General features: G+C 49.9%; 1 protein-coding gene across 2 annotated transcripts in view; it reads right to left on the reverse strand.

Annotated features, from left to right (window-relative positions):
- The window catches only part of TCOF1 (treacle ribosome biogenesis factor 1), a 33,913-nt gene extending 29,405 nt beyond the window's left edge, over positions 1 to 4,508 (reverse strand). For both annotated transcript variants that reach the window (XM_054038276.1, XM_054038275.1), the window contains exons 1-2: positions 4,259 to 4,508; positions 2,876 to 2,931 (exon numbers count right to left, since the gene is read on the reverse strand). In XM_054038276.1, coding sequence (XP_053894251.1) covers positions 2,876 to 2,931; positions 4,259 to 4,369 — 167 coding nt within the window. In that variant the 5' untranslated portion in view covers positions 4,370 to 4,508. The remainder of the gene's footprint in view (positions 1 to 2,875; positions 2,932 to 4,258) is intronic.
- Between the last annotated feature and the right edge of the window lie 21,606 nt (positions 4,509 to 26,114).

Here is a 26,114-nt window from a genome sequence, read left to right on the forward strand (position 1 = left end):
ATTGAGCACCTCTGCCATTTCCACACTTTTTGTTATTGTTTCCCCTCCCTCATTGATTAATCGGCCTAGCCGAGTCTTCCTCTTGCTTCTAGTGTAGTTGTGTTACCCTTTATGTCTCTAGCTAGTTTAGTCTCATTTTGTGTCTTGGCCTTTCTAATTTTGTCCCTACAACCTTGTGCTATTTGTTTATTTTCATCCTTTGTAATTTGACCTCGTTTCCACTTTTTGTTGAACTCTTTTTTGAGTTCCAGAACCCCGCCCATCACTGTAGATACCGCAGCTGCAGCATTTCAAGTATAGACAAGCCCTCTGATTTTTCAGGCCGGAAGGGATCATTCGGATTATCTAATGTGACCTCCTGCATAACACAGGCCAAAGAACCTCTCTGCATCAGGCCCATAATCTCTGTTTGAGCTAAACTGCACCAAAGTAAATCTTTTACTGCACCAACTTCTGTTGTCGAGAGTACCTTTACCAGACCCAAAGAAGAGCTCTGTGTGGTTCGAAAGCTTGTCTCTCTCTCACCAGCAGAAGTCGATCCAATAAAAGATATTACCTCACCCACCTAGTCTCTTGAATATCCAGGACAGACACGGCTACTGGTACCCTGCATAAGGCAAAATGTGTAACAACAACAGATTGGGTCTTCTTTTCCAATCCGATCCTATATAACCATTCCATGTATCAATTCCCTTCATAACCCATCTATGTAAGACTAGAAGAGCCTATTAGATCATCTAGTCTGACCTCCTGGATAGCCCAGGCCATTACACGTCACCCAGATACCCCTGTATTGAGCCCAAGAACTTTAAAGATTTACTTGTTTAAATGAAGACAGCGCTACCTAGGCCAGGTGTACACTCTAAACTACTGACAGCATAGCAAGGTTGGTTAGGGGTGCGATATTGCTGTGACTTTTCTATGCAGGCAAAAGCTCTAGCATAGACTCATTTATACCAGCATAAAAATGTGTTTGCCGGTCTAGTTTATGTTGCTCGCCAATCTGGTATAAGCTAGACCAACAACAAAAGGCGGTTTTGCCAGTCTAAGCTGTGTCTTCACTAGGAGGGTTTTGCCAGGATAGCTACACTGGCACACCTTATTCTATTGTACACAAAAGACAACCGTTACCCTATATTTTGAATAAGATGATCAGGCTAAGCTGCTCAGAAGGCCACTGAAAATCTAATTTCTTCCAAATTCAGTGACAATTGAGAATACCGAAGAACGTTGTAAGAATCAATTGATTGTACAGGCCTTTGAGGATGTACCATGCTATGAATGCGCAGCATCCTCATTATACATTGATCCTAAGGTACCACCCAAAGAGTTTTATTTAGATGTCATTCTGCCTGACAGTCCCCCTGTTAACTTTCACTGCCAACCACAGGCTCACCTGGCATTTCTATCTAACTGAACGACTGGACTACTCTGCGTTCTAATACCACAAGGCGCAAATTCAGTCCCAGGGGGAGAATATTTTTTACCACTTAAATGAAGCCTCTCTGGCTGATTAAGGAGCATATTAAGAGACTCCAAAGAAAGTCCCATCCCGTTCTTCTTAGCCAGACGTGCGATGGATGAAAAGGAGTGTGCTTAGAGGCTATTAAGATGGGTCAACAAGGGGAGGGGCATCATCTTCAAGGCCAAAAATCAAAGGAGATAAAGTTGTTCCAAGAATAACAACTTCTCCATGTTACGGTGCTTTTGGTGAGCCTGGTATCGGCTAGATAAACACAATGATAGGTCCCTGCCCCAACTAGTTTAGACTTTAGTCTAGACATAACAGCAAAGAAAGACAACAAACCATGTGTGTGTTTGGGGTTGCATGAGTGGGGGTGGTATTATAGGGTAACATTACATGTGCATTTTTTAAAATCTAAAATAAATGTATGTAACATAGTGGTATTTGTAGGAGTATCTAGAATAATTTGCATTGCACCATTATATATCAAGACATTAAGGTAGTAGCACAGAGAATAAAATCTCAGCCGCACTGTTGCATCAATTGGTTTCTTGAATCAAGCTGTAGAGTTTCTAATGATCACACAGGCCCATAAACAGGAAAGAAGGGAGATCAGCGAGATACACAGCAAGAGTGAGGAGAGGGCCAAGGATCTCAGGATACACTGTATTTCATTGTGTGATGCTTTCGATACAATGAAACCTATAAACTATTCTCTGGGGTTATTAGTACAATTTGGTTCAACCTTTAATAACTCTCTCTACTAGGGCATTTCTCCTGCAAATGACTCAGTGCAGGCTGACTCTTGTAGGATTGCGGCCTAGCTAACAGATTTTTCCGATCCCTTTGACAGCTGTCATAAGCTAGATTTCATCCCATGTAGCATCACCCTTCCATGGGTTAAAACACAGCAAACAGCACGTGGAGAACATGCGGTTACTGAACAGATTTCAGTCTTTATTAACATGAAGGCCCCAATGCTGCAAACATGCCCACAATAGGTTACTCACACAACCGGTCCCTAATGAAGTCAATGGGGTTAGTCCACAGGAAAGGGGGGAAAAGAAAAATCACTCGGAAAACATCTTAACTGGTGAAACATATTCCCCCTCCCCTAATACCTCAAAAAAGTCACCAGCGAGAATAGCATGCAGCTTTCTAATGTAATAAAGGTAAGGCCTGCCCCCCGGGCTGAGACATTTCAGCCCAAACAGGGGTGCTGTTTGGTTTCTCAGCTGAGCAGACACTTTCATCCTAGGTACGTGACCATCTTGACATTAGTGGGAATATTTCCAAATTGCCCCATTCCAATTAATCAGACATACCAATGTAATCAAACCTGGTTATTTCTATGAGGAGAGAAATGACCTGCCTTCCACTTCATACCCATTGCCTCTCAGACAGACTTACTTTTGCCAGTGGGTGAAGATGTCCTCAAGAGAGGTTAACTGCGGAGGAAACTGCTTCTGTGGGAGGAGAAGAAAGGAAAGAATGGGCACCGTATTTACCCCACTTAAGCACACAGATTATGGAGTCCAAAGAATAAGTCCATGGGGCATGACAGACATGAACCGGTATGTCTCACCCTGGCCCCTCCAGACTAGCCCCATGTGCTAGTGCTGCCGGGTCACCTGCCCACGGGCTCAGGAGAGCACAGCCCCTGGGACAGACGTGCCCTGGCCTCGGCATGGGGGTGCTGCAGGGTTACACCTGCCCACGCACACAGAGGAGCACAGCCCCTGGGGCAGCCGTGCCCTAGCTATCACGTGGGGGTGCTGCAGGGTTACACCTGCCCACGGGCTCAGGGGAGCCCAGCGTGCCCTGGCCCCGCGTGGGGGTGCTGCAGCGTTACCTGCCCACGGGCTCAGGGGAGCACAGCCCCTGGGGGGGTCATGCCCTGGCCTCGCGTGGGGGTGCTGCGGGGTTACCTGCCCACGGGCTCAGGGGAGCACAGCCCCTGGGGGGGTCATGCCCCGGCCCCGCGTGGGGGTGCTGCGGGGTTACCTGCCCACGGGCTCAGGGGAGCCCAGCCCCTGGGGGGGTCGTGCCCTGGTCCCGCGTGGGGGTGCTGCGGGGTTACCTGCCCACGGGCTCAGGGGAGCACAGCCCCTGGGGGGGTCATGCCCTGGTCCCGCGTGGGGGTGCTGCAGGGTTACCTGCCCACGGGCTCAGGGGAGCACAGCCCCTGGGGGAGTCATGCCCTGGTCCCGCGTGGGGGTGCTGCGGGGTTACCTGCCCACGGGCTCAGGGGAGCCCAGCCCCTGGGGGAGTCGTGCCCTGGCCCCGCGTGGGGGTGCTGCGGGGTTACCTGCCCACGGGCTCAGGGGAGCCCAGCATGCCCTGGTCCCGCGTGGGGGTGCTGCGGGGTTACCTGCCCACGGGCTCAGGGGGGGTCATGCCCTGGTCCCGCGTGGGGGTGCTGCGGGGTTACCTGCCCACGGGCTCAGGGGGGGTCGTGCCCTGGTCCCGCGTGGGGGTGCTGCGGGGTTACCTGCCCACGGGCTCAGGGGGGGTCGTGCCCTGGTCCCGCGTGGGGGTGCTGCGGGGTTACCTGCCCACGGGCTCAGGGGGGGTCGTGCCCTGGCCCCGCGTGGGGGTGCTGCGGGGTTACCTGCCCACGGGCTCAGGGGGGGGTCGTGCCCTGGCCCCGCGTGGGGGTGCTGCGGGGTTACCTGCCCACGGGCTCAGGGGGGGGTCGTGCCCTGGTCCCGCGTGGGGGTGCTGCGGGGTTACCTGCCCACGGGCTCAGGGGGGGTCGTGCCCTGGCCCCGCGTGGGGGTGCTGCGGGGTTACCTGGCCGAGCTGCAGCTGCAGCTCCCGCGCCGCCCTGGCGTAGCCCGCGTGGAGCAGGTGCTGGTGAATGAGGGCCAGCAGCTCCCTCTGGCCCGCGCCGGCCGCGGCCATGCTGCTCCTGACTAGGGCCGCTGGGGCGAGGCCCGGGCGGCCGGGCGGCTCCTGCAGCGGGGCTGAGGCGGGGACGCAGGGAGCCACATGCCCCCCCAGGCCCCTCCTGCCGCCGCTAGTAGCCTTTGAGCACCGCCACCACGCGCCGGGCTTCCCCTTCCCCTCGCGCGGCCCGGGGCCTGCCGGGAAGTGTAGTCCGCCCGCACGTGTCGCTGCGACGCCTCGTGGCTCCGGGCCGCCCAAGCACACACACTGCAAGGGACTCCTTCCTCGGCCTAGGGATCCTTTCAACCCGGATTCGCTGTCCCCCCCCCCGCAGTGAATGCAGCGGGGTGGGTGTGCGGGTGAACCGTGCTTTGCCGAGGCGTCCAGGAGCAGAGGGGGATCTGGATCCGTAAAACGCGACCAAGAGTCCTGGGGCGCCTTATTCACCCAGGAAAGCTCATGCTCCAATACGTCTGTTAGTCTATAAGGTGCCCCAGGACTCTTGGTCGCGTTTTGCTGAGGCGGGAGAGGAGTTTTCCAGTCTGTTGAGGGTCTCTCCGTTGAGTGGGAGACAGTGAGGAAGGGCAGGGGAGGCACTGAGAAAAATCACTGTTTCAGGGCATTTGTTTGGTGGATGATAATAATAATTGATAACCATTTACATGTACCGGTACGTTGCGCCTCCCAACACAAAGAATTCCAAAACACTTGCGAACTACAAGCCTGACATAATGCCCGTTGTAGTCAGTGGAAGTGACTTCAGCGGATCATGCCTTAGATACCTACAACACCCCTGGATGCAGCCACTTCTGGGGTGGAGGGTATGGGAGAGGGACATTTGAAAGATTTAAATAAAGACTATAAATAGGGGCATTTATACATCTTCTAAGCCAACAGAAGAACAGGAACTGGGAGATCTTGAGGGAGAGCGTTGACAAATGATAGCTACTTTCCTAAACAATTTTTGAAAATAAGGCTAGTTTCTCCTAAATAGGGACAGATACTGTATGCAGAAATTTTGGCCATTGACACGAGTTCAACTCTTTTATGAAAAGTGCCACAGGATAGTTAACAGAGAGCAGGCAGAACCTCCCTTTTAAACAGCTCCCCAGCAGTACTGCCAACTCCATGCAGTACAAAAAATCATGAGTCAGGCTCCAAAATCATGAGATTCCCTTAAAATCATAAGATTTTTTCATTATAAAAATTTTGGAATTCTTTTTACTTGCCTTTTGGCTTTGAAGGTGATTGCGGGTCAGATTTGCACACTTTGCTCTGCGAACATGTGGGCTAGAAACACTTTTAAACAAAAGCGAAAGCTGGGATTCTGACATAATCCTGCGACTCCGGGAACTTTAAGATAAACACCAAATGTCATGAGGCCTAAAACACATGCACAGCTGCAGGGAACTCAGTGTAACAACCTCAGAATAGTCCTGATCTGACAGCCACTTTGACCGCTTCAGTGCTGAGTGGGCAGTCGGCTGTTTTGGGGAACACATTTGTGTTCCATCATTTTTTCTTAAAAACCAATCCCGGGACACAAAGTAGCAAAGAGTGAGTGGGACGGGGTGGACAGCCCAGTAACCACACAAACACACAACAAACCCTCTCCTCCACGGTGCTGATACCTCCCAGGAAAAAGCTGGCTACGTTCACTATGGCAGAGGTGTGGGTTTATTTTTGGAAGGTTTACTAATGTTCAAAGTGGCTCTGTCACTCTGATTCAAATACAGAACCTTTATTTGTATTTACTGAAGAGATTAAATATAACACTGGCTGAGTTCCCGCTGGCTTTGAAGCTAAATCTCCCCAACCATCTTCATCATCATCTCAGGTAATAAAACCACTGGCCAGGCAACCTTACAGTTATAGCAACACAGGCTCTGGCTAGTGATTTCAGTGAGTGACTCATTGGTGGATCATTGACCAGCGATAGGAATATGCGCAGTGCATTTTGGTGAGTGGGTCGGAACCCCTGACTGAGCTACTGGGCTGGACAAATTTAACTGAGGTAGAATTCAGACAGTCCTTTGTTAGGTTTTAAATGACTCGTAATGCTGTAAATTGCTTCATTGTCAGAGAGCAAGAGATTGAAGGCCTGATTTGTCTTTCACTTGCTCTGGGGCAAATCAGGAGTGACTCCATGAAAGTCAGTTCAGTGTACAAACAGCTTGAGATCAGAATTGGACCCAGAGACCCTGGGCGCCAGGTTTGTATTATTTTTGGTGGTGCCCAGAACGGGTCGCAGAGCCGTCCCGTCCATAGGCTGGACTGGGGCAACCGCCCCAGGCCCCGTGCTTTGGGGGGCCCCGCGCTTCAGGGGGACTCAGGGTCCAGGCAGAGCCATCCTGTCCATAGGCTGGACTGGGGCAACCGCCCCAGGCCCCGTGCTTTGGGGGGCCCTGTGCTTCAGGGGGACACGGGGTCCAGGGCAGCCTGGGGGATTAGTGGAGGGCCTAGCACCGGCAGCACTGAGCAGCCTGGCCCCAGTCCACCCTTGCTCCATCCTCTCCCAGCCCCCATTCCACCCTTTCCCCCAAGCGCCCACCCTGCCTCTTTTCGGCTTCCACCCCCTCCCAGTGGAGCGGGGCAGGCTGAGGCCGGGTCGCTCGCTGATGCTGGCACCAGGCGTCCCACTTACCCCCCAGGTCACCCTGGACCCTGCGGTCCCCTGAAGCGCGGGGTCCCCCAAAGCACGTTAAGCCCAAACAGTATTGGTGGAGCACAGGCACCGTAGACCCATATAACTCGCCGCCTATGCCAGAGACTTACACGGGGGACACTGTCTTGTAGAGATAATTAGACACAGAGTTTGACCTACTTTGACATGGTCCCTTCTGGAAGGTTGTTTCATCTCCAGGAGTCTTTCCATTTGCTTTGCTTTGGTGCCCCGCAAAGCTAACATTGCAACTGCAATGTTAGAAAACTGAGTGGGGTGAACATGAATTACACAGTACAATACAGTGCCCATCTCTCTGACAAGAGATTGCATTAGGAGCTTCTCTTGGGCTGTCGAGGGCTCTGTCCGCTGGCACCCCCGTCAAAAAGTTTCTGTTTGTTGCAAAGAGTCATTTAAAAACAGAACCCAAAGGCAGAGCTTGCCCCACTAGTCCAGAGGTTAATGCTCTGTCTGTCAGGCAGGAGACTATATTCCTTAGCACTTTCCAGCTTCAAAACTCTTTACAAACAGTCATTCTCATCGCTCCTCTGGGAGACAGGTGAGTAAAGTATTACTACAGAGAGGAAAACAGAGACAGGAGGGTTAAGGCCCAGATCCTCAAAGGGAATTGAGGAGAGAGCTAGGTCTAGAGGTTCACAAAACTCACGAGCAGGATTTCAAGTGCTCAGCACCTGTAGACGGCCAGATTTTCAGAAGAGTTTCGCTTCCATTTCAGTGCCTAGCGATATTTTCCAAAGCACCTCAGGGATTTAGGTGCATAAGTGCCATTCAAAGTTAATGGGAGTTGTGCTCCTAAATCCCATACGTGCTTTTGAAAATCTGCCCCCTTGTGGCTAGAGCTGTGATTCGCATGCTGGAATCACAGCTTATTCCAGCCCCAAGAAAGACCACTAATTTCTCAAGACCTGGATTTGACTTGCGCTCTCTCTCTCTCTCTCTCTCTCTCTCAGTTTAACATGATTGAGAAGTCCCATGCAGGCTAAAGCTGTGTTAGACGGCCATGTTGTAGCTTAGGCTGCTCCTAGCCTGAATAGTAATGGAGCTTTTCAAGCAGGTTAACTCGCATGAGCTAGGGTGACCGAAAAACATGACCCTTTTGGCCAGAAGAAAAGTGGCTGAAATATAGTAAGTCCTAATAGTAGCAAAATGGAAAGTGGGAGGAATAAGTTGGCCTGGAGGCTGAGGGACAGATGGAAAGATGGCCATAAAGACACCCAGAAGGGACTGCTGGCAAGGCAGGACAAACACTGCATTCAAACGTTGAGTGCATCCCTAGAAAACTGGCTTTAAAATGAGAACTAACTGCCCGTGATTCACGCCAAGCGAGTGGCACTTTGCAGGTCCGAGGTGGTTCAGGGTCACTTGAGTCCAAAGCCTCACATGCTTGAGTCACGAATAGCCCTTCAGAAACCACTGTGCAAAGGCACGGTACAGCAACGCCATCCCATTTAAATGAGTGCATCTGAAGAATTTTGTTGTTGCCCAACAATTACAGGCAGGGAAGGTATTTGAGTCGTTTAGTAAACATGGCAAATAATAAATAGGGCGATTCAGCAAAGCAAACAGCTGCACAATTATAAATAGGAAAATCTGCCTCAACCCAAACCCCAGTGAGGGGAAAAAACCCATCAACAACGTGCAGTTATTAGAAGGTGAATTTTTTCTTGCATTTTTTGACAGGAGTTGAAACTAGTTTGCCCACTCTTTATTTTTAGGAAGGTAAAATGTCCCCGGTGGATTAAGAAAGCTAGCCTTTTAGGTATGTGATTTCCATGCCAGGACAGTGACTCATGAAGGGATTGCAGGAAGCTGTTTAAAATCCAGACAGGGGATAAAGCCGTAGTAGTTTAGTAGCCAGCTCGGTACGCTAATGTCCAAACAGCCCTGTTCATGTTCACAGCTCCGCAAGCTGAGGGCTTTGCTCATTGTGTAAAATTCCCCCACGCCTACTCCATTATGAATGACACCACTTGTGTCCAGCCCAAGGTGCTACTCACCAGAACAAGCAGGGTTCAGGAGAACATTCGCTCTTTTGCGCAGTATGGAAACTGGCATTCCTCAGTGGATCCCATGGCCTACGGGGACACTTTCCTTCCATCCTTTACATGGACATTGTGCGAGGGTCGTTTGGGTTTTTTATTTGTCCAGGTGCAGATTTTTAATATTAGCAATTTACGGCAGTGAGACATGCCTCTTAGCCAGGGTCTGAGCTGTGAGATTCAGATTGGCCTCGCAACCCCCCTTCTTCCCCCCCCCCCGCTCAAATTTGGGGGCATTTGGATCCTGGGGGGATGGTTCTGTCCATTGTGGAGATAATGAGAGCTGCAAAATCTGCAGCACAAAGAGATCTTAGGATCCTTATTAGGGTCTGCTGGAGTGGCATGAAGGGGAGTTAGCCTGGGCTGAAGATCTGGCCCCATGTTTTCTAGTGGGTCTTATACAGTATCAAGTGCATCTGTCAGCACTGAATGACAATTAATAGTTAATTTCAGCCCTCCTGTCCCAAAGTACCCTAAAAACTCGGTGTCGGGGGAGAATTTTGTCCCCTGTGAGCAGGCATTTACTGCACTTATCTTCTGCATGAGACATCAGAATTTGGCCCTAACAGCAGTTGCCAGTTTTGGTCGGACATATTCCTGGAGGTTTCAGCACATGACATCATCTTTAATTAAAGATTAATCTTCAATTGCTGGAGACTCCAGGACAATCCTGGAGGGCTGGCAACCCTAGTGCCCTGCAACACTACACAACGGGTTGAGACCAAAGGTGAAGTGTCGCCTTGTTCAGCTGAAGCTGCCGGGGTATCTTGGTAGGCAGCGGGTAATTTGCATGACCCAGTTCAGACAGGAAACCATGTTTAATACTCCTACGATTACCGAAATGACTAGGGGAGCTTTAATGCCCAGAAGTGGTTAGGACCTCCTCTGAAAGGTGATCTCCCCAGCAGGGGCCCATGCGCCGTGCTGAGGCATTGGTCTAGTACTCACTGAGATGGAAGAGTGCCAAGGAGTGAATCCTCAATACTGCTCCCTGAAAGCAACTGTTGTAGGTGTTCCTTGGAGGCCTGCTGCCCAAATGCTGAGCCAGCCTCTCCCTGCTCAGCTTGGGAGAGCTGGCAAGATTGTAGCACCAGGGGGCATGACCGCAGGCAGATGAATAGCAAATGGGGACTTTCTAGCCCTGCAACGGGGCTCGAGCCTACAGTTCAACACCTGCTTAATGGCTTTGCTGGGTCGGGGCCTTGGTCTCCAGTGCTGACCCGGCAATGGGTGGGGAAGGATATTGATCTTTGGTCCTGTCCATGGTGTTACATTTAGGTCTTTCTCCCCATCCCTGGTCTTTCTTTCCATCACCCCACAATGAAACAGCTTCTAGAAACTGCGGTTATCGCCAAGCTGGTAGTGAGCAGGGTCTTTCTGCACAGACCCTGCACTCCCAGGAGACCGCTTCGGACTGCACGTTTAAACCACTGGGGACTATCTTGAGGATAAACAGCACCAAAGCAGGGAAACCCCAAACCACACGGATACATTTGGTAAGCGAGAGGCTAGTGCTGGTGGAAAGTGCCACCCGCTCTGATAACCAGCCTGCGGGGAAGGGTGGGTGGAACCTACCAAACAGCCTTGGGGAACAGATTCCTCTGCCCGCCTACAGGACACAGAACAGGCAGGAGCTGTGCGAGCTTTGTCCCTGGCTGTTTCTCAGTCCTAATCTTAAAGGGCTGCCTCTAGGAGGGACCGTGGGCCTGCCAAGTCTGACACCTCACCTGGCAGCCTGCCCCATCTGAAACATTTCCCCCATCCACAAATACACCCCTCCTCTGCACCGCCACACGCTCCAACCAGCCTGACCCACCCCCAGCCTTCCCCAGCACTGTGCTGCTTCTTCCAGCGCTGCGGGGGCACTGTGCAGATCAGGCATCTTGCACTCCATTCACCTCCCTCCTCTGATCAGCAGACAGGCCTCCACCTGTGCTAGCGGAGCATAATGCATTGCACCTGTAGGTGGCGATGGCCAAAGAGCAGAAGTTGAGCAAGACCAGAGGCGTTGGAAAGGGGACAGACAGAATGTAGCGAGGGAAGCAGAAGGGAAAAGAAAAGAGGATGAGAAAACAGGTGGGGAAAGCCAAGAGGGAGAGAGAATCGAATTGGGGGAGGAAGGGGCCATGGGAAGAGAAAAAGAAACAGAGAGAAGGGGGGAAAGGACACCATGGACAGAGCTAGGAGAGAGAGGAGACACTGTTCCGCTCCAGAAGAAGAGAAAGACACTCTCATTTCAAAGAGGAAAAGGAGAGGTTGAGAAGGAAAAGATTTGAATGTGTAAAAAGAGGCCAACAGAGATGGAGGAGGAGTCGGTGGAGAAGCAGAGGGACTGGAGAAACGCACTTTGTTTACATCCCTCCATTGGATAGTATTCCCCTGGCAGGCGTCCCGTAGCTCCATATGTTGGGGAAGGGGGAACGGCAGAGTGCTGTTGCTGTGGGGGTTTGAGTCACCGCTGAGAAGATCTGTATTTTTAGAGAACATGCCTAGGTGTGTGCTCAGTGAAGCAGCGGGGAAATGTTTTGGATTGTAATTCTAAAATGCACCATTTTCCAAACCAGTATTTCTCGGGAATCATTTTTGCCTTTGTCTGCTAATGTGCAACAGATGGGAGGAAATGACATTTCAGATGCCAGAGCAGCGTGATGAAATGCAATGGGATACTAATAACAGGCAGTGAACCGTTTAATCATTTTGGTCACAGAGGGCTATAGTACAGCCCAGCCTTATCTGGACATTCATTTATATGCCTGCAGTTTTGCAGGTATAATTAAGGTCATTTCGCTGTCAAAATAGCTGATTTGCTGGTGCAAACCGGTACTCAGAGCTTCAAGTAACATTGAATGATTCTGCATACAACTGAGGAGTCAAAATGGAGCTGACAAGAGGTTATTGGTGGCAAAACCAGGGGCCAGCTTTTAAACATCTGCTCCATAATGCCTGGGTGTGCGTGTGTGCTATGTATTAAATTCAATTCCAGTCTTACATTGATATGATTTCCTCACTGGGTGCAAACGTTTGATCCTGACAAGCAACCAGATTTCGATCAAACGATTCCAGCACTGTGCAAAACGTCTTGCAGTCTCCAGCTGAACCTTGCCAGCTCCGGAGAGTGGAGAGCTACCACCACGCCTGCTCATTCCTTGGCCTCTCTGTTGAGACTGCCCTTCGGTGCCAAGGATGCTGGTGGTTTTTGTGATGTGGGCACCTGTCCACCAGGGACTGCCTGAGTCCCTCAGGTCATTTCACGTAAGCCACCAGACAGCCGTCAAATAGCATTGGCTCAGCCACTACCGGCCCGTAGCCAGATTAGAAAGAGAAGTAAAAAACTCCATATCCCATTACTAAAACCATGAGCCATCCAGTCCCATTAGTTACATACTAATTAATTGTGGAAAAAAGTCCCCTCTAGGCTTGCAGAGTATAAAGCACTCTTTTAATTTAGTTGGCTGAGAGAGCGGATTTGAAAACTAAAACTAACAGAAGACGTGACATTAAAATTCAGGCCTGTTTTTAATAATCTATATTAGAAACATATCTCCGCACATACATAGATGTCTGCACGTCTTGCTCGTGTCAATTACTCAGTACAGGCAACGAAAGGTTAGCAGCATTAAGCCATTTAATTTTTCATTATTTTAAGATCTAATGTATGTTGAGCCTCTGTTGTTGCCAGCTCACGGGCTATTATTATTATTAATTACCCGGGAAAAAAAACCCTCTGCTTTCACCAGTGCCGTAGCTCAGGGCTAGCTTTGTAAGTATATCCTCATTAAACGGCTTGGCAGCGTTGCTGACGAACGCAGGCCAACACCAATAGTTCCAACAGCACTTTTGTGTTTGTACAGATTTCTGCAGCTCGGTGTTGATGGAAGTGAGAAGGGTTGCAAAGGGGAACGGCGTTCATGTTCAAGAAGTGCATTTCCTGGAGCGCTTACGTGGCTGATTTAAGTTCTGTCAAACACTGCGTGGCAGGAAGAGGCGCAGGCAGGAGCAGAGCGAAAACACATACCTCAAGGCAGGTCGGGGAGTGGGAGAGAGTGAGTCTGGGGCAGGCGCTTTGTCGAGGTCTTTAATGCTGCATCTGCATCTTCCTGACGCCCCCCAGATGTTTAGGGCTCCTGCCCTCACACCCGCCATGGTAGGGCGAGGGGCTCACCATGCTCTGAAATGTGGCCCAATCCATCTCTAGCAGCTTTTCAGAACATGCTTGGTCTAGATTCTGATCTCTCTTGCACCGATGGAAATGCAGAGGAGCTGCACTGAAGTCAATGGACCTAGCGGTCTCCTCCAGAATTGCACTGGTGCAACAGAGATCGAAAGCTGGTCTTCCCTTCCAAAGGCATTTGTTAGAATGAGCACAGCCGGCTCTGTCCGTCCCATTCCCTCCTGCTCCTTCTCTCCTCTTTCCACTGGAGCCTCCCGCTTGCTTTTAGCTACTTGAATGATAAAAGTCATTTTTAATGGACTCTTGACGTGTGTTTACTCTGTTTTGGGGCGTCCTGGGTGCCACGGAGGGATCTTTATAAAGACAGCGATTCATTAATGATGATTATTGCTTTCCCTTTATTTAATGAGAAAGAATCATTAACGTTAATGATCGTTAAAGGGAGACTGTGGGCAGAGATTGAGGGAGAGAAGTTGGACGCATTCGCACTTCGGAGAATCCAGATAGGGCACATTTAACGCATTTACTGTTGACTTGGGTGGGAAGAGGATTGGGCCCAGACTAGCCTTGTCTTGCTCCCTTGGTATTTCATTACTTCTCCCCCATGCCTGAGAGCAAAGCCAGGGAATGTGAAGTCAGCCATTGGTTTGGAGGTGCTTGTCCCTGCTTGGATCCCCAGCTATGGCTTATGGCTGTTGCCATTGGAGTGACCGTAGTGAGGTCAGACCTGGTCTGACACGGCTGGTGACCGTGGCTGGCTACAGAACAGGGGCAGAATGGGCTTTGCTCCCGTTGCCCTGCCATGTGCCTCATCTCTAACCTGCGGGAACCACCCGTAGGTCGGAGAGGGCTGTTCATCCTCCACATGGCTCACTCCCCAGAGGCCGTCCGTGAGGGTGACGGCAAGTGCTGGGTTTCTTTCTTTGTGCTGTGGATGTGTATCCACTAGGGACTGGGCTGGGATCACCGGCTCATTTCACACAGGCCACCTCATCCCGGTGACCTCCACATCCTGTCACCAGCTTCCCCGGGCCAGCCAGTTCCCCCGGCATGGTTTGATCTCGGATTCCCTTCAGCCAAGTGGGTTTTGTGCGACCTGAAATTCTTATCCTTAACGTTACAGGAGGGGTGTTGTTAGTCAGACAGACAGTCTGAGCCAGCCATCCTCTAAAGCTCTGCTTCTCCCTGTGTGACTGGGAGAAGCTGGCCCAGGCCAACCCTCACTCCTCTGGAAGGAGGCTCCCTCACTCTGGTTTCATTTGGAGGCAATTTTTGAAACCTCCCCTGGCATCCCCAAGTGACAGGTTGACAATCCTACTGCAGGGATGCTGGGTCATTATCAGGGCCAATGGCTGCTCTTGGTGCCCAGCGTGGTGTGGTGCCAGTCCTTCTTTATCACAGTACATGGGGCCACCGCTGAACGGGTGGACTTACTGTTTCATAACAGAACTCATTGTACCTGGTCCTTTCTTATTCCTTTGTCTAACCACTGCTGTCCCGAAGTTGCTGCAGGAGGGCTGGTGGAACCCAAAAATAAGGCAAAGAGGTTAGGTAGCTGCTTTGCAGATTCACCATTTGCTGGGCAGTGTTTCTTTACCATCTCCCTATGTTCAGGTGTGATACAGACACCCGCTGCGGTAACCAGATCCAACCACATTCTTAGGCCCTGCTGAAACCTTACGGGTTCAGGTTTCAGTCAGGAGCAAGACATACAAAGGGGTCTGCTTAGAGCGGCAGCAAGATCCATACTGTCTCTGCTGCCCCAGCACTTCCAGCTCCCTCCCCACTAGTTGGAGCTAACGGAGAAACATAGGGTTAACTTTTAAAGGAGAGGAACGTTATGCTCCGTTATCATTCAAGATTGCCATGGAAGAGATTCAGCATCTGAGACAAAGCAGAAAGTTTCCTCCCAGTCTTGCTACTGGGACAGCCCAGGACAGGGGGATAAGCTTGCTTATCTATGTGGGACATTAATAAAAGGGAATTGCACTCAGATTCTTGTTTTGTTTTGCTCAAGGGACAAAGCAATCATAGGATTTATTGCCTTTTGCCAACAAACACACACAAACATTCCATCAAATCATATATATATTTATCTGGGAAAAGCAAGAAACTTTTGAGAGTCCAACCCCTCCCCTCCCCTGTTATTAATCTGTGGGTTTTATCCAAGTTTCATTAAAACATGGACATACTTAAAAAGGATTTTAGGATAACAGTGACTGACTCTGTCTGTTGACCTGTGTTAGTAGTCAGACCTCTGGGGCCAGATTTCCTGGCTGAAGAATGTCAGCTCTGGGGTGAGGTTTGGGACCAGGTGTTACCCAGCAACCTGAGATGAGAAGAAGGTGGCATTTCAAAAGAACCAAATCTAAAGGAATGTGGAGCCGTCTAGTTGGCAAGGCCAAGGCCAGAGTGGATGGAGAGAGTGATCCGCCTCCTCTCTTGAGGGACTGCCACGGATCAGTAGTAAGACACATTGGCAGGAACCTGGTAATTAATTTACTGTTGCCAATGCCTGTGCAAGGTCTTTGAACAGAGAGCAAACTTTATTCTCTCAGCATGTCGATAGGTGGATACCTTTCACGACATTCACTGGAGGGGTCAGGGAGGGAGAGTGTCAGGGTAATGACACCCATGGCTGGGTAGTCTTCAGGGACTGAACCTGGGATCTCTGGGTCTCAAAGCATGAGCCTCGACTGCTTGAAATAAAAGGCGAGAATCATTAGCTCCAAGGCAGTATAGCTTTCAAACCTCTATACCTGGTGTAGCCACAAGAGGGGGACAAAGAGCCATACTGTTAGCTTGGGTCTCATGTTTATTACAAGCAACATCATGCCCAAATATATACTCATCGGCACCACACTGAATAGCACAGCTGAAGCAATCACTCTCACACAAACCCCTACAAGAATGCTTCCGCATTATTTGAGCTTGTCTGGATAACAGAGGAGTTTGGAAAATCCTAGCTGGAGTCATGGCTCTGGGAGAGCACTAGTTGGAACCGGAACTCTTTTATTTAAATCTTTAGGACTCGTCTTTATCCCTCCTGGCTCTAGTTAATGCCAGAACCGGCCTCAGCAAAATCTGCCTTTTTGCCAGAAAAGAAGAAGGATGAAAACTCCCAAAGATCGCTGTAGCAGTCAGAGAAAGAGACTCATTCGCACCCTCCAGGGATGGTATAACGTGATAGTCATATTGCACAGTAATCAGTAAGATTACTAGTTAATCAGTAAGTGTCCTTTGTACTGATAGGGCGAATACTGTACTGTATACTCCCTGGGGCTCTGCTCTGGGCAGGCCACTACACAGAGAAGGAACAGGGGGAAATGAGTGGGACTGGGATATAAGTTACGTGCAAAGACACCCACATAGAAAGGGGCATGGAAAAAGCCTCCCCAAGGTGTCTAGGTTCCTGCAGATATGGAGCAGAGCTTTACTCACCAGCTGTTTCACATTGGATCTTGAGGGACAAAGGGGGGTGAGGCGATATCTTTGGAAGTTGGTCCAATATAAGATGTTACCTCACCCACCTTGTCTTTCTAATATCCTGGGACCGACACGCCTACACCATCACTGCAAACAACACTGGGTCTTGAGTCGTTTGCAAATGAAAGGCCAGGTGCTGGTGGACACCAGCACAAGGGCAGATCCTGCAGCATTTCTTTAGAGAGAAGGACGGCTGGCAGGCAAAACCAACTGGAAAAGAGTAATCAGGATGCACAGTGCCCATCAGCTCAGGTGGGAGCTGGGCGCAGGCTGCCATGACTTCTAGGAGAACAACTATGGCTACCCTGCAGCTTCAGCTGACATAAGTTATGTCACTCAGGGGTGGGAATTGGCCACTCCTCTGAGCAACATAACTTAGGTCGGCTTAAGCGCCGATGTGGACTGTACTATGTTGGCGGGAGAGCTTCTCCCACTGATGTAACTACCGTCGCTCGTTGGGGGTGGAGTCATTAAGTTGACAGGAGAGCTCTCTCCCGTCGGCTTAGAGTGGCTACACTCGAGGGCTTACAGCAGCACTGCTGTAAGCTCTCGAGTGTAGCCCTGGCCTGAGAGCTGGAGGGTTAGCATGAAGCGATGCAGGCAGAATTTGGGATTTCTGTGCTTAGCCCTTGACGGAGGAGATAGGCACACTGCCCTGTGTGTTGCGATTTCTCACTCCCCTGGTCTGTTCTTAATTCCTGCTGGCATGAAAGCAGGATCGGCTTGCTTCCTTGCTGCAGAGTTGGCTCAGGCTGGGAGCTCTGATACCTGTCACCATCCAGACTGATTATGAGTTTGCTGAAGTTTTTTTGGTTTTAAACAGAAAAAGCTGATTTATTCCAGCTGTCGGTTTTCTCAAAACTCGATGCAATGGATTCTGCATCACAAGGTGGGCTTTAGAAGAAAGGGGTGTCTGGGGGAATATGGATCCCTGGGAATGCACCTAACAGGAGAGAAGAAGAGAGGAAGGGTGGAAAAGAACCAGAAAGCAAGGGAGGAGAAATCAAAGGGAAACCTGGCAGCTGAGGGGTGGAATGAAGGTGTGGCTTGAATTAGTAGAGGCTTTGCTATGAGGGCAACTAAGGGGACCAACAGAAGTTACGAGCGTAACCTGGACGAGAGAAGAAAGCTGTCCTTTCCCACTGGAGCAGCTCTATTTACACACATCCACGCATCACATGTATTTGTCACAGCCAGACCTAGTGGTCAGAGCCAGGGTCCACTGTCACGGGACAGGAATCTAGAGTCATCTGGGTCAGGATACCGGCAGACTAGAAGCAGGGGACAAACATAAGAGCACAAGCACGAATTGGTAACCAGAGTCAGGCCAGGCTGGGATACCAGGGAGTCAGATACAGGAATCAAACAGGAGCTCAGAACCACAAGTCGAACAGCAGGAAGTCGAGTCACGGGAGCTACCTAGGGTGACCAGACAGCAAGTGTGAAAAATCAGGACAGGGGGTGGGGGGTAATAGGAGCCCATATAAGAAAAAGACCTAGAAATCGGGACTGTCTCTATAAAATTGGGACATCTGGTCACCCTAGAGCTACCAGGCACACAGTCCAAAGCAGGGTGAATCCCAGCTGCATAGACAACTTCTTGTACCTGCACTGGGTTTATATAGAAGCTGTGGACCAATCGGACTCCCAGCAGCCTGCCAATCGGGTTCCAGGACTGGAGTCCTCTATTAAGGTTCAGCTTCTGGATGGCAGATTGGAGTGTACTAGCTCCTAAGAGTCCTGTGGCCGGCATTCAGGACCTGCAGTCCCTGCTATCCCCCCTTCCCAAGGGGTCCCCTCAGGGCAATGCGGCACTAGACTTTTTGGGGGGATTCTTATGGAACGCCCGCACAAGTCTGGGAGCGTGTACATTTTCCGCAGGCTCCCAGGTGGGTTCCTCAGGCCCATACTCCTCCCAGTTGACAAGACACCAGAGCCTGCCCCATTTATGTTTGGAATCCAGGAGCTTGTGAACCGCATATTCCTCACTGCCATCAAATCCAGCCTTGGTTCTTCTCTGGGGAACAGAAAGATCTGTGGTGTGTCTGTCTCTTGCGGCCTTTCCATCGTGCTTCCCAGGCTGGAGTATCACCACACATGCAGCGGACACTGGTGGGGAATGAAAGATTGTTGCCAACTGATGTTTTTTATTTTGTTTCACAGGGGACAACACAGCGATTGTAAACAACAGCCAGAGGCGCCATCCGAAGATTAAAGAGCTTGGGAAGTTTCCAGGACTAAGTTTCACTCCTCCTCCTCCTTTCCCAGGGGCCAGGCCGGTGGGTGTGGGCTTTGACGGGATCTCCTGCAACAGCTCCAGCCAGCTCTGTTATAACTTCATCTGTCACTTGGATGAAAACAGGTGTATTGCCGCAAATGTCAAAGCCTCGGATCTTAGCATCTGACCAAAAGCTGTTGGGATGGGGTCTTGCTTTATTGTTTGGACGGGACTGGCACAGTGCGTGAATCGGGGTGGAAACTGAGACTTTACGGTGAAACCTTGGAGTGTCCTGTTTTAATGGTCGCTCCTGTGTGTGCGAGTGAGTGTGAGTGCGTCTGATGTATAGTGATATGGGTATTTGGGACTGTAGATTTGCCGATTTCCATCCACCAGCCCCTTTCCCATACCATTGGCTGATTAAAGGAAAAACACTTGAGAAAATATAGGAGCATAACATTACTTGTAGGGGAGGGTCGTACCATCATTTAGGTTGTACCATCACATCCGCCCCCAGGTAGAACACTGCTTGGTAAATATGTTGTAACATCGCTCAGTATGTGTGCGGGAGGGGTTGTGTGCAGTGGGTGTGTTTATGGATGGGCGTCTGTGTAGTGTACTGAGGGCATACCTGGAGTGTGTGCACATGTAAAATGTATCGGGGTAGCCGTGTTAGTCTCTATCTACAAAAACAACAAGGAGTCTGGTGGCACCTTAAAGACTAACAGATTTATTTGGGCATAAGCTTTCGTGGGTAAAAACCTCACTTCTTCAGATGCATGGAGTGAAAGTTACAAATGCAGACATTATATACTGACACATGGAGAGCAGGGAGTTACTTCGCAAGTGGAGAACCAGTGTTGACAGGGCCAGTTCAATCAGGGTGGATGTAGTCCACTCCCAATAATAGATGAGGAGGTGTCAATTCCAGGAGAGGAAAAGCTGCTTCTGTAATGGGCCAGCCACTCCCAGTCCCTATTCAAGCCCAGATTAATGGTGTTAAATTTGCAAATGAATTTTAGTTCTGCTGTTTCTCTTTGAAGTCTGTTTCTCAAGTTTTTTTGTTCAATGATAGTGACTTTTAAATCTGTATTAGAATGACCAGGGAAATTGAGGTGTTCACTTACATGTAAAATGGTGCATGTATTGTTTGGTGAGGGTAGTGAGGTATGTTTGCTGTTGTAGCGGTATCTGCGAGTGTTGTACTATGTGAATTTAGAGGGTGTATGTGGAATGTGTATTGGCTAGTGTGTGTCTACATTGTGTTGGTAGGTAGTTTGTGTGATCTGTGTGTGCGGGCAGAGAGACGTGTGGGGGGTGAGTGCCTGTGACGCGTTTGCCTGCTAGGGGAACCTTTTCCTCAATGGAAGCTCAAGAGGTCACTTACTCTTTAAATATAAGCAGCGTTTAGATGCTGCACTTGGCGTTTTCTAAGACAACAGCTTCTGTTTAATGTAACTTTAAAATGGTCCAAAGTGAAATGTCTCCAGATCTGTTACAAGCACTCCACTCCAAGCCTGTCATGGTGCCCTGCGGGGAGGGAGAGTGGGGGCAGTTTTAATCCCTTCACTCCTGGGAAGATTCAGACTCCCCACTCATGCCCGGGGCTCGGGCTGCTGCAGAGATTTCCCTTGGGACGGAGAGAGCACTTCAAGTGGTTCAGCTGTCAGCCATGAACGCTGTGGTACAGTCTCCTCAGCCCAATGGACTGTCAAGGCACAGGGCCTTGAGGAAGCAGAGATGGTCATCCTCCTCTGGGCAGGACGAGGAGGCCGGGTAAGGCTTATGGGACAATGGGGAATGGCTTCCTTTGTATTTATGTACATTACAAAACCAACGTGTGAATGAAAATTCACTCCCAATTCCTCAGCCAAACCCTTGAAAGTCTGAAAACGTAGCGCTTGAGCCGCGAACCCCTGAATTTTACAATGGTTGGTGAAAACAGTGCCAGTAACACTCACTCTGGGTTCAGCAGTAAGTTGCCCCAATGCTGCAAAAAATCTCAGCAAATTTCTTGTTGACTCTGGCTGTTGAAATGCTTCACTCTGCTCCAGTCCACGGAGTTAGTGGCCAGGAGCTTGTCAAGTCCTTGGCCGCGGAGAGGCTGGTTTGGATGAGCTTCTGGCAGGGAAAGCGTGGCGGGAACAAATTCCGTTTGGTGCAGTCAGCAGGTTTTATCGGCGTAAGCGGTACGTCGGCGGATGAAACGCTGTACATCGGAGGCGAGGGATATTTCCTGCTCGAGTAAGAGGATTCTGGTGGGGGGAATCACACGTCTGAAGCTTGAAAGAGGCCAGTGAGTAGGGCTTGATGTTGTGAAAGACACTCTGCCTCCCTTGTGTTATTGTTGGGATTGCCAAGGAAGAAGCAAATGTACCAGAAAGGGCTGAAGCCTTCCATTCCAAACCGGCAGAAAGTGAAATCTTGTCTCTCTTCGAGTGTGGGCTTGGCACTGGGTCAGATCCCGAGGCAGATGACCTTACAAGGGATGTTTGTAGGAGTTGACTCTGAATTTGCTTCCTGGTTCTCATCTCGCTCAGGGCTGGGCCTGAAGACTTTGTGTTACTGTGAAACCCTGCTCATGCTGGGAGCAGTGCCCTTGCTAGCTGCAACCACGTTTAATCCCGAGTGTTGTTCCCCCAGAGCGTGGATGTTTCCCCTGAGCAGCGTGTCTGAGTGCTGTGTCAGAGCCATGTTCTAAGACCGTACTCCAGCCTCCCATGCTCTTACCTGGAGCCATCTCACTGGTGCCTAGCATGGGCCTCACAAAACCCCCGGTCTGCAGTGGTCAGGGAGACACAGTGACAGCCAGCACAGTTCCTCTCGAAGGGGGAGATTGTGCCCCAAAATCCATGCACAGGGGAAACGCTCCACACCTGGATCTCTCCCCATATGCTCAGAAAGGGCATTGGGCCAGCTATCTCCAGGACACCTTTCCCCCTTTTTTCAGACCGAGGTAGTCTCTCCACTTGTCGGAGACCTGTGCATAGATAGGAAGGGCTTGAGGACTGGATTGGCTGGGGAGAGAGGAGGTGGGCGAGATGTGTGCAGGGGAGTGCACATTGTCCCCTCATCCAGTGGAGATTACACAGTACATACAGTCCGGGGCTTATTAAACAGAACAGAATGCTGGAGGGCATGCAGCGACCAGGGGCTGTTCAGATACCGGGGTGATGGGTGTGCCATAAACCGATATAGGGATAGAAACAAACCCTGTCTAACTCCTTTAAATCTCTCTCTCTCTCTCTCACCCACCCACACACACACCCTTTATACTCAACACCTGAACAAAATAGTTCAGTTAGTCTATTGAGAAAAGTAGCCCATGTTCTCGGCAATGAATCAGTATCACACTTTGCTAGAGAGGGCTCAGTTTTACCAATATCCTGAATATGGTTGGATCCATGGTGAATATTAGCAACCACGTGTCTTGTTGCATAATAGGATTAAGCAAACTCTACCTAATAGGCAAATAATCACAAAGCCAACACCCCAGAGAGTGATTCCAGGGTTTGACTATCCTGCAATTATCAGTCTTTGGGCTTTCATGGGTAACTGGAATCGCTTAACTACCAGGTACAGATACAAGTACCACAAAACCCATGTCCAAATCCACATCCCCACTCCTGGATCCCTTTGTCCCCCCCACAATACAGGAGATAAGTAAGTTATATGGGAATTTAGTGTTGTTGCAGCCATGTCAGTCCCAGGATATTAGGTGGGTGAGGAAATATCTTTTATTGGACCAACCTCTGTTGGTGAGAGAGACAGAGCTCTATTCTGTGTAATCTCGAAAGCTTGTGTCTCTCACCAACAGAAGTTGGTCCAATAAAATATATCACCTTAACCACCTTGTCTCTCTAATTTGGGAATTTATACATCCATTTTTGCTTTCTTGCAGATAGAAATCAATTTAACACTTAACCAAAGTCCCCCCCCTTTCACTACTTTCTAACTAACTATATGGACTCCATTTTTCCATGGGTCCCTGTGTGGGATAAACCAGAACTCATGCCTTCATTTATATAACAGTATTTATGAGATATGAACATGGGTTATATCTTTCCATTTATAATTGTCAGAAGCATGATTGGATTTTGTTCCTCTAATTCTTTATCTTGAATAAAATGTCGGATTTGAAGTCCTATTATTAGCAAATTTATATCAGCTCTGGAGAGCTGCAGATGATAATGAATCACCTTCTGCAGTATTGATACAGGGACTTTAAGCCTGCCAACAACCATTCTTTAAACTGTGCTTTGGACTTAGGTGGAGAAAACCTCAGATGGAATTAAAATGGGTTTACAGTGCTCCTACAGTGTGCCCTTGTGTAAAATGGGAAAAATGAAACTGATCTTTGCAAAATACTTTGAGATCTCTGGATGAAAGGTACTATATAAGTGCTAGGGATTGTTACTATATACCTGGAAAACAGATCCCACATCTGGAAAGTATGTTTCACTGCTGTGTGCCTAGGTCGAGCCTGTTCCAGAGACACATATTGACAGCAGATAAATGGGAAATCCCAAACAGGAGTCCCCAGTGCATACACACTGACTCAACTCCAGTTCTACTCAGCAATACACTCGATACGGCTTGAATCCATGTCTTACCACAGACAAGTCTGGCTTCCCAAAAATATATTTTCGTGTTGGGAATTGTCATATGTCCAAGCCTTTCTGCACAGCCAGAAATGAGCGAGACAAATCTGAGTCGTGTAACTCACCCCAGTACATCTGGAGGAGTACTCATTGACCGTTCTAAAAGCTCTCTCCAGCATTGCTGCAGGCAGGTGTTGAAAAAGGTAAGAGGTCTTGTGTTATTTCCATCTGTAAGAAGCCAGTTCTTCTCCCTCCATCCAAGAAACTGGCAGCTGAGACCATGAAGTGACATCATTCCCAACACCTTCCAAAACCGCAAGGTAATTGTTCTTCTATAAATCAAACAGTAGGAGTAACCTTTAATACTAAATAAAAGCTCTTTTGTAGTGACTTAAAAAGGCAAACCTGGATGGAGCACAAAACCAAGTGCCCCCCAGAGCTCTCTCATATACGTCCTGAGGTTTCCACATGAGCTTCAAGATGTGTGAAAGAAAGGGAACTGAAATTCCCAGTGACACTAAATATAACACATTGTCTTCTTGGTAAAGAGAGCTCTCTCGTTGACAGGCAACCACTTGATGGCTTTGAATCAAATTAGATTGGCCTGTAGCTTAGCCAAGGAGTTCATCTACGCAGCGGATATTGAAAACACCTGCAGTGAAATGTAGAGGGAGTTTTGCCATTTACCTCAGTGGGGCCAGGATTTATCATCCCAGGAAAATAGAGAGACACAATTTGCCACTATCCTTGGTTTTCCGGTTTGCATGTAAAGCCCTAATCCAAGGCAGATATATTTCCCCAAGCCAACCTCTAAAGCACCATAAGCCAATACCCCCACTCAATGCAGACAGAGACTTCTCTAGGTGTTTCAAGATCAAAACCAGAGACTATTTCTGAAACTTTTGCCCCCGGTTCTGATTTGTCACAATCTCCCCAGAGTAGTCCAGTCTGCTCAGACATAATCGTTCTGCCATTTGTACTGCCAGGGGAAGGATCTTTTAACAGCAATGGACGTTTCAGTTCTGGTGGAAGGAGGACTAGTATGCTGAACATCACTATATGCCTCAGAAGCGGAGACGTTTATGCTCTGGGAAAGCGTTCTGTAGAACACCCAGGAGAGCCGGAGGCTTTCCCCACCTACGTGCTTCCTGCACCACTTAGTCAAGGAGGATGTAGAGCTAGCCTCCAAAGTTGATGGGAGCTTTGCAACTGCCTTCAAAGGGAGCAATTCAGTCCGTAATTCCCTGAAGAATGCATCCATTTTATTCCCTACACCCAAGCAGCAGATCGCAGACTCGCTGGCACAGCGCCGTCTGCTGGTCATCCGGGAATTAGCTCAATTTCAGCACTCGGAGCGCCTCCTGCTGGCCGGTGTCTCTTCTGCCGCAGGCCCCATGTTCCTCCCGGACCCCGGTGCCCTTTCCCTTGGGATTCTGCCCACAGCAGTACCCCACACTCTGGGTCTCCCCTCCCAGGGGAACCCCTCCCCCTATGCCCACCTTGCCTCAGTGGCTACTGCCAGTCGTCATCTACCCCCTTTCCCTGGGGCAGACTGCAGTCTGTAATGGCCATTCATCATTGGCAAGGGGGTTGGACCTGCTGCCTCTGCCTATCCCCGGGCTGCACCTCTGCAGTCCCAGTACCTCCTTAGGCCTTTGATAAGGCCTCAGCCTGGAGAGTTGCCTGGCTGGAGCTCCCCAGCTCCCTTTGCCCTTCCCCAGCACTGCTGTGCTTCAGGTACCCTGTGCTCCCAGGCAGCCAGGCCCTTCCCACTCCAGGGATGGAGTGAGCCTGACCCAGCTCCTCCCTTAGCCCTTATAGCAAGGCCAGCTGTAGCCTGAATGGGTGTGGTCACAGCTGTGGCCGCCTCCCCTGTCAGCCTACCTTCTTTTCTAGGAGTGGGGTAACCGCCCCGCTACAACCCATTACCTACAAGTTATAAAAAAAAACCCCATCAACTAATACTTGGCCTAAGTACAGTGGTCACATGGTCTGCGAGTATGATTCCAATTCAAAGTACAAGGATTTCTGGTTTCAGGGCTTGGACAAACACTCCAAGAGAGTGAAATCTCATTTATCTTTAGCGTTTGGTATCCAGGTATAATGGTGGCAAGGACTTTAGAAAGGCGTCTATGATGGTTCACTGTCACGGAGTCACAGATCGTGCCCACTCTTGGCCCCGTGCGGTCTGTGGGGGGTGCCCCTTTCAGTGCGACAGCCCTTCTCAGGGGTCTACTCTCTCTTGGGGTCAGGCCCTTCCACCTCCTGGAGCCGCACCGCTCTGAGCCTTAGCACGTCTGTCTCTGCCGTGGGCCCCCTCAGGGAGTCCACTCACTCTGGACCCCTGGGGCCTCCGCCCCCGAAGGGGTTGATGCAACCCTGTTCTCTAGACCGGAGTGACTCTCAGCCAGCATAAAACAGGAGGATTTATTGAGAGTTGAACACAGCACAGGAAACTCTCAGGGCCTCAGGCCTGGCCTCCCTCAGCTCAGCACACCCCAGTCTCCCTGCATACAGGTGGGCTCTGCCTGCTCCCCCTCTCCAGCCCAGAGCTCCCCTGCT

This window comes from Malaclemys terrapin, chromosome 8 (assembly GCF_027887155.1).
Source record: "Malaclemys terrapin pileata isolate rMalTer1 chromosome 8, rMalTer1.hap1, whole genome shotgun sequence".
NCBI classification, from domain to species: Eukaryota; Metazoa; Chordata; order Testudines; family Emydidae; genus Malaclemys; species Malaclemys terrapin.